This window comes from Parus major, chromosome 2 (genome assembly GCF_001522545.3).
Source record: "Parus major isolate Abel chromosome 2, Parus_major1.1, whole genome shotgun sequence".
In the NCBI taxonomy this organism is placed as follows: domain Eukaryota; kingdom Metazoa; phylum Chordata; class Aves; order Passeriformes; family Paridae; genus Parus; species Parus major.
This window is the reverse complement of record NC_031769.1, coordinates 104938285-104955390: the sequence shown is the minus strand read 5'-3', so window position 1 is coordinate 104955390 and position 17106 is coordinate 104938285. Positions and strand designations below refer to the sequence as shown.

General features: G+C 39.3%; 1 protein-coding gene across 1 annotated transcript in view; it reads right to left on the bottom strand.

The window, feature by feature from the left end:
- LAMA3 (laminin subunit alpha 3) overlaps window positions 1-17106 on the bottom strand; it is a 111507-nt gene that overhangs the window by 54885 nt on the left and 39516 nt on the right. The window contains exons 18-30 of the mRNA XM_015652537.2: window positions 16832-16884; window positions 16226-16331; window positions 14948-15047; window positions 14333-14489; window positions 11996-12128; window positions 10467-10609; window positions 9066-9166; window positions 8776-8929; window positions 7263-7423; window positions 5186-5294; window positions 3131-3228; window positions 732-897; window positions 179-305 (exon numbers count right to left, since the gene is read on the bottom strand). Coding sequence (XP_015508023.1) covers window positions 179-305; window positions 732-897; window positions 3131-3228; window positions 5186-5294; window positions 7263-7423; window positions 8776-8929; window positions 9066-9166; window positions 10467-10609; window positions 11996-12128; window positions 14333-14489; window positions 14948-15047; window positions 16226-16331; window positions 16832-16884 — 1608 coding nt within the window. The remainder of the gene's footprint in view (window positions 1-178; window positions 306-731; window positions 898-3130; window positions 3229-5185; window positions 5295-7262; window positions 7424-8775; window positions 8930-9065; window positions 9167-10466; window positions 10610-11995; window positions 12129-14332; window positions 14490-14947; window positions 15048-16225; window positions 16332-16831; window positions 16885-17106) is intronic.

The following is a 17106-nucleotide window of genomic DNA, read 5'->3' as shown; positions in this document are numbered from 1 at the left end:
CTCTCCATGTCCATATCTCCTCCCACACACCTTTTTTTGTATTTGCTCTCCCCTGTCCAGCTGAGGAGGAGAGTGGCTTTGGTGAGCACCTGGTGCCCCATCCAGAGTCTACCCAACACAGCTCCATATCCCAAAATGCTGAGAAAGGAAAGGAGTTAGGTCAAATTCAGATGCCTACCTGACCACACATGTCCTGCATTCACATAGACTTGCACAGAGAACACTGGGTGTGCCGGCTGATAAAAATGTACCACAAATACGTATCTGCCCAAGTGGGGCACTCTGCCACTCAACGTGATCTGATTCTGGAGAAACAAGAACAACTCTGGTATTAAATCACAGAATCACAGAATAGATTTGTTTTGTCAAACACTCTTAGGCTTATCAGTTGTTCTCAGTGCCCCCTACCTGCAGTGAAAGAGAGGGGTCTTAGCATCTCTCAACAAGTTCAATTCCTTCAAGGAACATGGCATTACAACTGCATGCTCCGTTTGCCTGCTGAACACATTTAACATTCTTCTGCAGTCTGTGAAACTTGTGTAGTTCAGAAAGAAGCTGGTGTTTAGGGGTTTTTTTTCCCCTTTCTTTATATTGTCTCTGTGGCTTACCCAGTTTGCAACACTCTCATCATAACACATTATCCATGATTCTCTTACAGAATTTCATCTATTTAACTTCACTGAGAACATAGCTCGTGACTTGCAACACAAAGTTCTCAAAATATGAGGTACCTGTAACGGTGTCAAGGTGACTCCATGAACTGAACCAGCAGGTAAAGCAGCACTCCATGGATCATGCAGTATATTCTCCTGTACTTCAGAAATCTTCCCATCTTTGAATGCATCCAAAACCAAAGCTCCTGATGGAGTTTCAAAAACTGAGGGAATGCATGCTGCACTAAACACAGAAGCACAGTAATTATCCTTGGGGCCAGGAGCAAGTTTTAATCACAACAGGAAAAGCTGCTGACTTACAAAAGTCAGTGTATTAGACCATACTGCAATTGCTAATGCAATAATAACCCCTGTACCTATTTGTATTCTTTGTGAATGATCAAAAAGTAAATGGAAACAAGAGGTATGGATTTAACTTATAAAGGGGAAAGTGTGTGCACTTTTAATATATAAACTGATTTTATTCACACAACATTTCCATAACTTTAAGTTTCAATGGAAAGAATTTGCTACAGAAGAGAAAACTTCTGGGAATTACAAGTACAAAAAATTAAATACATTTTAGTTAATCCAGTTAGTTACATTCACCAGAATCTGTACTAATATTGAATTCTCAGTTCTACAAATATTTGCATAGGTGTATCCTTTAAACATGCAAGTTTTCCCACTGAAGTCAATGGGACTACTTAAGTACTTAGAAGTTAAGTATATACTCAAATATTTGTAGAATCGGAGCCAAAATAAATAACAGTACTCCTTGAAAGCATCCTTATTCGTTCACTGCCATGTTTAACTATTTCTTCTTTGGCATATTTAATTCTAGATTGAGAAAAGAATTTTCCAAGACTGCAGAATAGAATATTTTTGGGGGTTTCCTGCTTTTATTTGTTCACTTCTAGTAAGTACTCAACAGACAATGATTAATCTGTGCTCAAGACAGGTCCAGAACTGGAACGGCAAGTATGTTTCAGGGCCAGAACTGAGACGTATTTGCCAGGCCTGTGTGGGAAATCATGTGCAGTATCCACTTACAATACTGTTAAACTGAGCCAAGTCTTTGCATCTTTCAACTTGATGAACTTAAAACACTTTCAGGAAAGCAAAAATGCTGCCAAATAACTATAAAAACCTACAGTAAACAATAAAAATGTAACAAGAGTTTTAAAAAATACCCAACACAAACCCCAAGTAAAATATGTTAGTTTTATTTTGAATCATGTTTTTTACCCATCCTCTTTCCCTGTTCTACTCAAAATATAAATGCCTGTATTTTGAGTATATAACTTTGTATATAACTATAACTTTGGTGCAAGGACAAGTATCTTCAGTCTTAGAAAGCTGCTCTCAGTGGTAACACTGAGCAGGAGAATTAAAGCTGTGATTCAATGCTATGCATGCTTGGAAGCCAAGCACAGTCACATGTTTTTATACAATTTATTATCCAGATTTTTCTGCTTTCTGTTTCAATTCAACCATTATATTAGAAGCTACCATTTGGAAAACTATTAGACCAAATCACCAACTCTTTTTACCTCTTCAGTCCAGCAAATGACATTTACTTTTATTTTCAGACCCTTCCCACTGCTAGATCAGTAGGAAGGAAGACTTAGGAGTAGGCATCACGAGGCACATCCTGGGGAGTGCAACAGGCACTGAAATGTGGAGGTCCCTAATTTGGAAGCTGCAGTGACAGCTCTCTGTCCCCAAGAACAAAAGATGGGGAGGGGAAGAGCTTCAACAGGACAGAGGAGATGCTCTGCAGAACCCAAACCTGACCACTTGGGAAGGCAAGGTTCAGAGCTTCACAGCAAAAGAGGAGCTGTCAGCCTGGATCAACCAAGCAGTACATGAGTCCCCTAATTACTGGTCCTATAAAGTGTGATGGAGAAGAAGGATCAGCTGGCATTACTGTGTGAGGTGAATGATGAGGGCACACCTACCCTAAGGGGCCCACGATGACAGGGAAAAGGGAATGGCTTGTTTCGGCACCAGGGGTTTGCATGTTGAATGATTTGATGCTGCCAAGTTGAGCTGGTGGACTTGTGCCCAAAAGGGCAGTCACATGCCACACCTAGTGACAAATTAAAGCCATTTTGGTTCAGCTAAAGCAGTAACATGAAGAAGGAACAGTAAGCATTTCAAGCCACTAAAGTAGGAATGATTTTCCAGCTTGGACGCCTGTCATACTGGATGGCATGTGAAAGACGTGTGTTTTCTCCCACATCAGCACTGGGTAGTTCAGATGGGCCAGGAAAGGCTGTTATCAACAAAATTCTGTGCAAAGACTGTCTAGATTAACACTAATATTTCAGCTTCTTTACAAAGACTACAGAAGTGGCCTACAAATCACCTGTGAGTCACTGAGCGAAGCTTCACTCTAAAGAATTAAAACACCACTTATTCTACCTTTCAAGGGTGTCCTCAGATAATAGGAAGGATAAAACTAAGCAAGTTACCTTCCATCACTGTTACTCCTGTAAGCAGCTATGCACTGTACTTTAGGATCCACGTATTCTGGAGAAAATTCTTCAGTTGATATAATGCAAACCTTGTGCTGAAAAACAAGCACAAGGCACAATCAACAATTAATATCGTAAATAACAGGGCCAGGCCTGAACAGGAAGGATGAAGCCTAATTTTAGCACAGGGAGATATGAGCCCAAAGCCATGTTCTGACATGGACCTCCCACAAGATTTTGGATCCCTTTACCTCCCTGCATTTCAGTGCCTCAGGGTTAAATAGCATTTTTCTGTCCTTGTCAAGGGAATATTGGCTGTTCAGAAGGGAAATAACTAAAAGGTAAGTATATATGTGTGGTAAAGGGAGATACAGAAGACCGCCTCCAAGGCTGAGAAGAAAGGCGAGGAATGTAGAGAGATAGGAGGGAAAAGCTCTCATCTCTGGTGTTAGAGACTTTTGTTCCCTGGGGGAACTCCCCAACTTTCTCAAATACAGGCACAAACACTTGCTCATGCAAAGTCCATGGGAGTGAGTTTCAGTGACACCAGGATTTCTCTCCCAGGACTCAGAACTCATTTCAAAAGAAGTGAAACATTATATGGTATTTTCTATTTTAACTGGAAGTAGACATGAACAAATGAATCTGTCTGTGGTAGTCCTGCTGTACCCATGGTGGTAAGGACATAAGGTAAACTACTTGAAAAGGATCTGAAGGTGTCCAATAAGCAATAAGATAGCTAGCACCAAGTAGTAATAAAAGTTAAAATTGCGTAAGGAGAATTCATTATAATGCAATGTAATTTAGTTTGGAAGCACATCCTAACGAAGTTCAACCTGTGTTTTAAAACTAGTAAGCAGGGGAAAAAAAATTTATAAGCAACAAGGCAGAGCACTAAAAATCCCTTTTCCTGGGCAACCAATATTTTGCCTGTCCTGCATGTAACAACCCACAGGGCCCCAGGCCATTTCAGCAGAGCAAGGGTACACACTGAAGCTTTGAACAGCACTTCATGAGTGGCTAAGAGGTTAGTGCCAAGTGTGGTCTGGGTTTAGACAGCTTGTCTGCATTCAGTGTGAGATAAAGACTATCAAGATGTAAGAGCCTCCCTTGACAGATGACCTCAAGAACCCCGTTTCCCCTTTATTTGGACCAGATGTCTCCAGCCTTGGAGGTGGCTCCCATTTGCCTCTCTTCTCTGCATGAAGGGAAAGCACAAGCATCTTTAACCCCAAAACTGCTGCCATTGACTTCATGATTAGTGTCCACATACCAGAAGCACTTCTTTCCCCCTTTCCCACATTTTGCTAAGTGCAGCCTTTACAATTAAAGATTGTGAAGGTTGGACCTTTTTAGCACAGCAGTTGCTGCAGGAAGCTAACAGAAAATGTGTAAGGTGTTATTTTACACTGACTCATGAAATGAAAAAGCATGTATCAGCTGTTAGTCCTAATAACTGTTACTAGCTGGGTTCCAGCTCTAGATTTTAACAAACCTTGTGTTTCTAAAATAGAAAACAGAAACAACATGTAAGAAAATTCAGCCTCCAAAAAAGTATATTCCTGGTGTGGCCAAAAGAGGTCAGTGAAGGCTTTTTATTTAAAACACTTGAAAGCTATATGACTAATGAATACATTTATTACCTTAAATAAATGCATTTATTACCTGAATTTTGTAAGAGACATGGAAAACTCCTACATGGGTTTTGAGGACTCAGGAAAAATGAAAGATTAAAAAAAAGAAAATAAAAAAATTAGGTATAAAAGCTACCAGAATATATTTCCTTTGAAGTTTACTTGTAGAAGAGAAAGGGGAACTGAAATAAAGCATAAGAAAGCTGGAAAAAACCTTGCAAATAAAGTCAAAGTTCTGTTTGTCTTTGACATGTTTACCTCAGCATTCTGGGGTATACATAAAGCATGTCTAGTCAAGAATCCAACATACATAATTTCACACATTACCTTACAGAATGTGAATATAGGGAGACAAATATCTTTGTTAACCCAATCAAGGAACAAGTATTACCAAAGGGAAAAGAAAACATCAACTTACCAGAAGAAAACGACTTGATGATGCTTTAAGATGTATCTTTGTGTCTGCTAGAAGGTCATAGGCTGCAATGCGATTCCTGTCATCAACTACGACACTGCGACAAAGGAAACTGAGACAGAAAGCAGGATTAAAGATGAGCCTGCTGGCATTGCCACGTTGTTTAGGCTGTCACCTAGCTTCACTGCCTGGCTGTTGGCTAGCCACAGCACCTAGCCCTCCTGCTGGATCCTAATTAACCTGCCTGTGGCCACTGCGGAACATGCACTGTCCTCGCCAGTGAGACACAGGATCTGCCATGTACAAAACACTGCCTGTCCCGGGTGGGTTAGAGTTGAAGCCTCCAGATCTCACTCAGACACCCATTTGAGCCAGGCTACTGGCTTAAGCAGGATGTGGACAGACAGCTACACATGGATGCTACCTGCAGATGTTTTCACACTGTGCAACATGGTGTGTAACTAATACTCTCCCGCCTGGGCCATGCTCCTTGAGGAGACAGCACACACCAGCTGCTCCTTTCCACTACTGCCATGTGCCACTGAGGATGTGAATCAGCAGCTCCTGCACACACAGTGGCAGCTGGGCAAGGCCTGACCTTAGGAAGCTATTCAGTACACTGAGATAGTCCTCAATGCAAGTGAAAAAACAGGTTTGCCTCCTCCACAAACCAGAGAATGTGGAAGTTTCACTCTTGTTTAAAGTACAGATCAGGAAAAAAGGTCAGCTCAGGGCCAGGGATGTGTAAAACTAGAGAAATATAGGTCCCTTATTCATTATTTGCTCAAAGCCTGTGATGTTTTATTCTCTTACCATGTTTTATTTGGAATATCCAAGCTCACTATGCTGTAGGAAAGTCTGGAACAATATATTACAAGTCCTACAAGTTACTGTTATCTACATGTACTTCACTATGTCACTGCTTGATTTATTTTTTATCAGAAGAGACTTGCACCTTCCTATTTGGGAAAGATGACACAGCACCTCACTCACAAAGTGACCATCCAGTTCATGCAGAATGTCTGCAGAAATGATTTGCTGCATTGCTGCATCAAAGCAGCAAGGGCTTCCTTCGTACTTCCATAAACATTTTTCTCATGTGTCATATAAACAAACAAGTATGTTAAAAATCAGCCTATAAAATATGGAAAAAAATGTGGGTATTTTGGGGAAAAAAAACCCCACCAAAAAACTAATAAAATGGAAGATTTATAGGAAGAAGTTTAGGGTTCAAACTGTTATGTAACAGGCTAAAATAAGAGAATTCCCCAGCAATAACCTGGCAAGGTCACTGCTCCACATGACTGTGCTCTGTATCACAAACACGCAGATGAAAATTATTTTTCTTACTGAGCAATTTCATCCTGAATATCTCTAAGCCTCCATTCTGCCAAACAGTTGGCTCATGGGAGTAAAGGATGCATGTCTGTAGTCCCCTGGCACTGGGCAGGCTCTCCCAAGGGCTCAAAATAAGCTGAGGTGCTCAGATGTTACAGACAATCTCACTCAGGACAGGCAAAATTCTCTTGTGCAGAAACATCTGCAGTAACCTCATCAGTCAACAAGGATAAAGAAGCATTTGGCTGAAGACCTTGCCTACAGCCTAACAGCCAGAGGATGACTACAGGCAGAATTTTTGAGACCTTTATACTTCTGCTCCAGCAAATCCTGTTAGAAACAGTGGGAATGCTCTTGTAAAACTGGCTGCTACATTTTTTATAGCCAAAGCCCTTGGATACACTTTTAACTGAAGAAAAACAGTGCAGGCATCTGCAGCCAATAGTGATGCTCTTCCACTGGACATGGAGATTAATAGTTTATAAGGATTTAAGAATAGATATATAAAAAGTAACCCTTTGCATAGGAAAATAATTCATTGAAGCAGTAGCAATATTTAATGACCTGACTGCACAAAGAGAATTAAAAACCTCTACAAAATCCACAGAATCCTGCACTTTTTTTTAAATCACCTCAGAATTTGAACAATCTACATGGTAAAATGGATTCAAATATATAACAAAGTAGAATTAAATTTCAAATGCTTATTTAATCATTTAGTGATTACTTCAGAAATTCTTACCTGTATTTACAACTGTATATTCTCACTCTGCCTTCAGTGACAGGTCCAGGGCTATGTACTGTTAGCTCTGCAGTGTACATCTGATCATCTTCGTTGGCATATTCAAAAACCAGAACATAGCGACCGACTTGAGGAACATTTATGGTCATCTCTAAATTGACCTGGGTCAAAATAATTGAAAAATAAAAAAGTAGTTAAATTTTTCACTCCCTTTTCTTGCAGGAAGCTCCCATTTCCTGCTCTTTTGAGTGGTCAGCATTAGTCCAGGGCCAGCCCTGCAGTGTCTCAACAGAAGACACCCAGCAGAATGCAAGCAACGCTTATAAATATCACTTTGTCCTCTAACAAGAATCAAACAAGTTCAAGAAATAGCTGTCATTGTAACAGTTCTAGGAAAGCTGTAAAATAACCCTAGGAAATTATGATATTATTATTTCTCTTCTCCCCAGCTGAAAGGGAAGAAATGTTATGATGCTAAAATATCGTCACCATCATCTCTAAACTATCCTTAACAATAGACAAAAAATGAGTTTACTTCTCCACTGAAAAAAATCTTTCCAGGAACACAAAATTCCTACTATAGCAATGCTGTATTTTGATTCCCTACAAAGAATGAAAACACCTTCTCCAGCAAACAATAACACTTTGAAACATCAAGGTTTTCTTTAAGGATACTTGCACAAAGTGGTTAACACAATATTTGATGCAAAATACCTCTAAGAAGTTAAGTGCTGTGGTTACAAAGGTTTCGCTTCAGTTGACTACATAATTATTTTCAAATTTAAACTGTTTTTTCTCAGTATTTCCTTAGGCTACAAACACTTAAACATGTAAATAATTCTGTCAACAGCCCTCTTGCCTTCACTGCAATTATTCATACCAGTAAATTTTGCACATGCATCAGTGATGAAGCACCAGAGCCTGTGGCATGTGAGTATTCTTGCTGTTCCTGATATTTTTAAAAGAAATATCGCACAGCAGTAGAGGCTACAATCATTTCACATCACTATCACATACTTGATAAAATACCTTACTTTTTGCCAAACACACTTCTAGTAGATCTTCTCATTTCATAAAACATGTTTTGCTTTCAAAGGACCTATAGCAGTGGCATAATTGCTTCTGCCTGCTTTTCACTAAAGCAAATATTTTAGCTAAGTGTAGCTATTTAAGGAAAAAAAAATATTAATTTAGAGTGATGTATGCACACCATTTCTGCTACAAATCATTATGTGATTTTTTCTGAACAAGCCAGTATGCCTAAAGGAAAAGGATTTTTATTTAATGAAATGCTTTTGCCAGAGTGGAATGTCCACTCCTGTCACAGTTATAAATCTGCCTACACTGATATTTTTACATAGTTTTGTGTAAAAAGCAGACATTGGTGCAGAGTCAGTTTTAGGGATGTGTTAAGATCTGAAAATCCTGAGCTGTAAATCTGCAACCATTTTAGTCTGGTAGGTTTATAGTCAACTGCACAGATGGGACTGCAATTAGCAGGAAGGAATCTGACCTCTCTTCCACTGATATGGGCCATCACTGGCTGATTGGGAGCTGGCTGTCGCACAGGTATTCTTCTGGATTCTCCCCCGTGTCTGAAATGCACTGCTTCTGAACCAAGGACACAGGAAAATCTGCCCAGAGGCACATGCTGATAGAGCAAGCAGCTTACACAAAACAAACAAACAAAAACAACAACAAAAAACAACAAACAAAACACAGGATTATTATTGTTTTCAAGTGCAGCAGGATGACAACAAAATAAACCATGGCACTGGTTTATGCTGTAGCATATCTACTGACTGTTCTGCTGAAGCAGGCCTGGGATGTGTGCAAGGCTCTGTAACTCGGATCTGCAACAGGGATGCCTCGTAGTAATCACTAGGTAACAGCACCAGGTAATCCTAAGAACAAAGAATAAAACAGATGCTAAATAAACAATGGCAAAAAGAACATCTCCAGGCTTTCACAATTTAACAATGAACAAAATCAATCACATAAACAATTTGTACAGAGGGCATCTCCAAGATGTGGGTGGGGCTTTTTTCCTGTTACTACTTGGGCCAGTAACATCAGAATGTTTTTCCTTAACCCTGCAGTTTCAGAAGCATGGTAGGAAGGTGGCTGCCCTGTGATCAAGGAAACTCTGAAGCCACTCTCACATGAGGTGTTGTACAAGACAGTGCAGAGAAGGGAGTTTCCCTGCAGCTCAGTAACACACAGCCAGATGCCTGCAGTTTCCATCCATGCAATCCACAAGCACACAACTCAACTCTGGGTGACTCCACACAGGAGATCCATGTATCCCAGATGACTGGATTAAAATACCCCATGTAACCTATTAAGATGTGCTTCAAAACCTGGTATGTTTTTGTTCTGCCTTGCTTACTTGAATGAATGTATTAGAGCTTAAGTGTAACAACTGTTAATGTGAGAACATGATGAGCAAAGATAATTAATATATGCCTTTTCAAAGGTATTAGTAAAAAAGCCCAGCACAATAATACTGTCACTTTCAGCAAGAAATATGTTTGCAAGCTCTTTCCAAACACTTCATGTGGCATTCTGTAAGTTTAACACAGCCTCAGGCTTAATGACTAAAGACACTGCTTTTTATCCCTGAATAAAATATGTAAGAATTTCAGTAAGCTGTCTTTTTGATCATATATATTCAAGATTTTTCATAAATGATTATGTCAATTTCTCTTTCTCAAGCAATTTCTTAAAACTGCTGCTAGAATTTTTTTCAGTTTTTCAGTGAATGAAAGGGGAGAAAAGATAGTAGGATAAAAGCAGTCAGAAACTGACCTGCTCATAATGCAGCCCATCTTACAATACTCTCATGAAGATTTTTTGTCAAGAAACTAAGGCCTTGGCTGCGCTAAGCTCTAGACACAACATCTGATATGTAAAAATTACTAATTTTTGTGAGTATTTATGCTTTGTGCTGCATGTTAATAATACCTTATCATTTGAAGGTACAGATCCCAGATAGACTTAAAGTCTGTAAGGGGAAGAAAAATTAGAGCAGGAGAAAGTCAGAGAAGAAATGAGAGGTAGAAGTGTGAATTTTCATAACTGTATTCTGTTCCTTCCACTAGTGCTGAATTTCATTTGCTTGCAGGATTCTTCCCAGCAAACAACTCCAGAGTGGTAACTTCATGACAACCTTCAAGAAGTTGTTTTCCTCAATTGTTTTCTTACCAAGAGAACTTCCTCTGCCATTATACTGACAGTCCACGTGCCTGGAGCCAGTGAGAAAGGCTCTGTGGAGCTTTTTCCTGGGATTGTGATAAAAGCTGGCTCCTTGCTGGGCGGGAAGACAAACTCTTTGCCCTGAGCAGCCCCTGTCAGAAAAAAAATCAAGTAAAAAATGTAAGTGACTGCATAAAATGTCTCTACTTGTTTAGTGAGCTGGACTGATAATTTGGTCCACTGAACTTTGTTTGACAGGAGTTGACCAACACTTTTCAGTCAATATGCATTAGCAATGCATTCGACCAGACACAAAGCTATGCAGAGGTTGTTGTTTTCATTCTTATTACTCTTGAGCAAATTGGTACAGAAAAGCAGAGCTCTGCCCCTGTAATGACCAGTTTTGCAATATTCTGAAATGGTCACTTTTTCAGTTTTCCCTTCTGTAATTGTCCATTCAACCTCTCTCTGCACTGACTCTCAGTATGCTCAGCTGACACATTTCATATTCTCGTGTGACTTTCAGTCAAATACTTCAGGTATTGGAGGTTCTTTGTAGCATCTAAAATGTTTACTTACAGATAGATAACTTCTAGGCAGAGATGATGGGCCAACTGTGGATTCCCCATCCCTGGTAGTGTTCAAGGCCAGGTTGGATGGGGCCATGAGCAATCTGGTCTAGTGGAAGGTGTCCCTGCCCATGGCAGGAGGGTTGGAACTGGATGATCTTTAAGGCCCCTTTCAACCCAAACCATTTTACGACTCTATGTACTACAGAAATATAGCTGTGGTATGCTTTGTCAAATAGAAGTCATGAGGATCAACTGTTATGAATAGTAAAGGTTTCCTCTTTGAAGATCCTGGACACAGACAAAATCTGGTTCCCTGTCTCCTAGTCACTCCTAGAAACCAGTGATGACCACAAACTTCTGCCACTCTGCTGAATGGTGTCTGTGAAGTCTTCAGTTTTGTCTTACTTGAATTTTCAAAAAGATCTATAACTTTACTCCTCTTAGTAAGGCAGGAATATTAAGACATAATTCTGCATATGGGCTTGGTATGCTCCTACTATTCAAAGGATATGGAGTACTTATCTTTTATCAGGGACTGAAAGGCATCACATATTTTTGAGATCTGTAGTCATCATTTTAAACAAATCTTACTCATGGAATGAAAGCAAAAGCCACATTTAAAACTTGAATATTAAAGGCAAGTAAACCAAACAAAGTGTTTTTACCTCTTCTTTAAAAGCTTCATAAAACCCACAGATCAGAGTTTCCAAATACAGGGTCAAAAGTACTAAGTTTGGTAAACATTTGAAAAAAAAAATGTTGATCACTACTGCAAGCAGGGGTTTTCATGCAAACTCAGCCACATCAATTACACAGCAAAAATGTACGAGGAGAAGCATAAAAGCACTGACACTGTTAAAAGTGATGCCTTTTAAGCAACATTAAAGACTTGACTTGGGTGCACCTTGGAAAGCCTTCTCTGATCTAACATTCATCTGAGCTGTTGAGCTGCTGAGTTACACCTACCTGCTTCAGGCTGAGACTGACAAGCAGATATGTGACCAGACAATGTTTCACCTCCAGGGTTAATATATCTCAGGATAATGCGAAATAAGTAGAGGTTTGATTTTTCCACATTCAAAGTTATCCTCACTTCATTCTGAAAAATGGAAGTTAATAAACAAAAACAGCCATAAAGTGGTGAATTGAGGCACAGTTAGAAGCCATGCAAGCACCAGACTAATGTCCTACAAGAAAAAGGCACATGCAGACAAGTATATACTGGAATGGCAATGCTGGTGTATGACAGAGGAAGACAGGGAAGCCTAGTGAGAAAATTAATTCACTTACAAGTATAATTAGTGCCAATATGTTTTCCCTCAGCAACTGATATCTTCCCTTTAGAGCTTTTTGAGCCCAGGCTGACATAGTGGAGGACTAGGTGGAAGAGCTTAGGGGAAGCCACAGTGATAGGCACAACCACCTCTGGCTGGGAAAAATAAAAAGAAAGGGAAAAAGGAGGAATGGAAAGTACATTACTTATTACTAGCACCCAAGAAAGAAAAAACATTTGGCAAAGACAAAAGGCTTGGGCACCTTACAAAAGAGCATGGAACAAAATCTCCTGTGAAATCAAACTCTTGATGAATACGAGCTGATCCAGAAGGACACAGAATGGCTGAACTAACATGTGTTAATGTGATACACCAACACTATTTTACTGTTATTCTCCCTACTCGTGCCATAAAGGAGGCATATGGTATCAAGGGCTGTCAATATTCCTGCCTTTCCAAAGAACAGGCCACAAACATTGATCCTAGTCTGAGATCCCACAGCATGCAGACACTTCAGTCTGTCACTGGAACTTCTGATCCTCTACCACATCCTAAAGCTGCTTAGAGCTGCAATACCAGGAATGCTGTCCTTGTCGTGGGGCTAAACTGACACCTCCAGAACCATAAAATTCTCTGCATTCAAACAGCTTCATTATTTAGTTTTCAGAAAGACTAAGAGACACATTAAGGATCAGTAGTGGATTAGGAAAAAAACAGGAATCTGTTTTTTCAAAAAATCTGGAATCTGGAGCAATCTTAGGGTTTTTTCTTTCCATCCTAAATCCTAAAGCTCCCCTCACTATCCAGTTCCCACATCACAATCTACCTGCTGTCCCTTTCCAAGCTACTTGTGGCACAGTGACCTCCCCACCACTGTGGTCCACTCTGCTTCCCCAAATGCAAACGTGTTCTCCGTTTCCCTCATCTGAGAACAGAACAAAAAGCCTATACAAAATGCAAGAGAAATGCAAAAAGCAGCTGAACTAAAAAGCAGCCATTAAGAAATCACAGATACTGAAGATTTGCCTTCACTTATGAACGTGGACTAATACTGAAAATTCAAGAATTATCTGGGATAAAAAATAATCCCAAGACCAAAACAACAAAAGGAGAAAGACTGAGGAATCACTTTTCAATAAAGGAAAATAAAGGAAATCGTTGTGCAATGGTTATGTGCTTTTCTCCCATGCTATAGTGATTCATTAGTCCCTGGACAAATGGAGGCTGGACATGACTACACCAAAGCACTACTTTCAAGATGAGTGAACAAATCCCATTTATTACTCAAAACTACTGTTTTAAAATCCTGCTTCATTTGATCAGCAGTTCAATCCAAAGTCAGAAGGGCCCTTCTCAGAGAAATTATGGTGACTTTCTACCTATGATTTACTTATTCCCTCAGCTGTTGTTTCATTTATTTATAGTCTGTCATGAAACTAAAATAAATGTTGCCAATATGCCCCTGCTCACAGCTTCTTTTACTGAACCACACTTTTTCCTGTTTGCTGTAATGTGAAGGTTTCATTCATAACAAAAGCTGGCACCTCTCTTCTTTACCCAGCATAAGTTCAAGTATAAAATTACTTCAATGACAGCACTGTGAATTTATCTGAAAACCTTATGGACGCAGACTGTCACAGACCTGTGCAACTCAAATTATTTAGCTGAGCATTAATCTTCTGCTGTTCCCACTGTTCTTGGCATGACAAGAATTTCTGCACTTAGTATTATTATAGATTTTAAAGCTGTAAATTCCCTCTTTACATCTCACAAATAAACCAACTTCAAAGAACATTTCTGAAGAAGGAGTATTTGCAGAAGCAACGTGCAAATGACCTGATAAAAACATCAACACTCACTAATCCAAACAACAACATAGGGCCAAAGGGTTTGGATTAATCAGATCCTGCTCTTTTTTCCATCTTTTTTCCATGAACTTCCACACACATAGCAGTATTATAAAGACATAAGAGCCATGCACTTTTGTTTTCATTTTCACCCCAAAGTCTTGAGTGAAATACCAGCTTACTTGTATAGAGGACATCTGTGCATATCCTCTCCAACTGAAGCTAGGAAATTCCTGAGGATCATAGCCAAACCGAACTTTCCCTCCTTGGACAGTAGTACCATCTTCAATCTCAAACTTCATGTGGTGCAGATCAGGGAAAAAATAGTTTTTTTCAGGCCTTTCAAGGAGGGAAAAAACCCACAACAAATCAGCAAAGAATTACCAGTCATTTATGATCTACATCTAAGGGCAAAAAGCAGTGGAAAGGAGATGATCTACTGATGGCTGAGGAATTCTGACTGCAGCTCATAGATTCAAGACAGCTGGTAAGAGGGATGCAATGAGAATTTTCTTTCCAGAAGCTTTTACAGTTTTCATACTTTTTCCTATAAAACTCTTGATAGATATATAGATACATATGCAATATTATTGCAAATTGGTTATTGGTTATTTAAGGAAACAAGTCAGAAAATCTTACTAAAATATAGGTAGGAAACTGCCCAGGAAAATGAATATCAATAACCAGTGCAATTTACCAAGTTAATTATCAACAAATTCAGAATGGAAGTATAACATGGGACTTATGGGCAGTTTAAAGTGTGCTGAAGCTGTGCCAGGAGCTCCAGCTGGACTCACTCCCGACAGGTCGTGCCCACGACGTGTGCCCTGCACTGGCAGCTGCCCCAGGGCTGGGAACAGGCTGGGCTGAGGGATCCTCCAACGTCGCACCCACAGCCTGGCAGGCCAATCAGAGAAAGAGTGATAAAAGTTACCAGAAAACACACCACGGCTTCACCTAATTAAATACCATTAATGACTCACTTCCTCCTCCCAGAGCCCTTCAGACTCTTTCAAACACAACTTAATACACGTGCATAAGCTGGAAGTATTTTGAGCTCCCGTGTTTGTGCCTGTTTCCTTTTTAATTTCTCCTTAGAATATGACAAAAGTCACTTTTCTAAAAAAACCTCAAATAATACAGCCTGCCACATTGCTAAATGTAGGGCTGCAGTTTTTCAGAACTGGTATTCAAATGTTTTCCTAGCAAGTCAGAATTTCTGCAGCAAAATCACAAAGAATATTTTTTTTTAAAAACCCACAAACAACAAAATCTACAACCTAACTTACAAAAATTACAAGATGCTAAATTTTCAAATATTTAATATATCTGACAAGATTGCAATGTACATGTCCATGTAATATACATATTTTCAACTGACATCAAACAATATTGAATGACTTTCTACAGGAGACAAGACTTGTGGCACAAACTAAAGGACACCTGTAGTAATGAGATATAATATGCTGTACTAAGGAACAAGTATGTCAAGGCTAAAAATTTCAAGCTAGATTGAAAGGCTGAGTGTTGCATTTTATACTCTACAGAGCTCTACAAGTTTTTTCCTTGCTTCTTTACTTTTGGACTTCTTATCAGCAGAAGGACATTGTTTCATCAACAGGGATTCTCCTCTAGCAGGCTAGGCTATTGTTCTTTGGTTAACCAGTACTCAGTATCCTATAACTCAAAGCAGGCTTTCATTTCTACTTTGATTCTAGCCTTCATATTTTCAGAATCTAGTGCCAAACAATCACGTTCATAAGGTTTCCCTGTTTCACCTTCCCGACCAGCTGAGTGTTCCAAAATAAGATTTGTATCCTAGTCTAAAAGCACCCTGTTTTCTAAGACATGCACAAAATGACTGGGAAGCACAGTGGTAACATCTGCCTTGTTCCTTCTCCTGCTGAAAGGCAAAAGAGGAGTCACAAGCAAGGTTACAGCACCAGCATCAGTGCAAAATGCTGTGCACGTTAGTAATTCAAACATCCCCATTCTAAAGCTACAGCCTAGGCAATTCTAAATTCTTCTGTGCTACATGCAAATGTTGCACTAGAGATGTCCTTTATTCATTTTACCTTGGCAGCCAAAATAATTCTTTTTTTCAAGAGCATAATAGCCAGCTTCACAAGTGTCACAGGAATCACCACAAACATTAGATTTGCAGTAGCAGTGCCCATTTTCCTGTGAAGAAAATAAATTTCATGAAAAAATGTTTCAGTACCTTTCCAGAACTTTAATATCTCAATACTCTGAAATACTCTGAATTCCCTCTAATTCTGAAGATGAAAAACTTTCTAATTCTAAAAAAAAACCCAAAAAACCCACTTCCCCTGCCAAAGCCTACAAAAACAAACAAACAACTCCCACCCACCCCCCCAAAAAAAACCAAACAGACAAACAAAATCAAACCAAAAGACTACCCCATTATCTGAACATTATTTCTGTCATTTATCATCTTCAGAAACAGACTAGAAAATACATAAACTCATGAAGAAAAAAAAAATTAAAATTCTATACATCCCTAGGTTGTATTGTAAAATTGATTCTTTGATGTATAAAACTAGCTATTTTATGTTCAAAAGCAATGAACAGTACTAAGATTTCTACCCTAGAAAATGTTACTGTAATTTATCTTTGCAATAATCAATTTAATTAATATCTTTTTTTAAATTTCATTTTACCTGCTGACATTCTCCAACTCCACTTAGCGTTCCACTCACATCACACTGGCATGCTGCACAGATGGAAAAAGAAGACACCCGCATTTCATCTTCTCATTATACTTTACAGGGAAAAACCCTACCACCCTGAATCTGCAATTTTGAGTCAATGTGCCACAATGTGGATTTTATTCTGGAAGGCTCAGATCAGCATACAAGATACTGGTATGGGGTGAGAAGAAAAAGAGAAGGAGAAAGAATGTGGACTTCTAAGAATGTGTGATTTACTGGGGTGT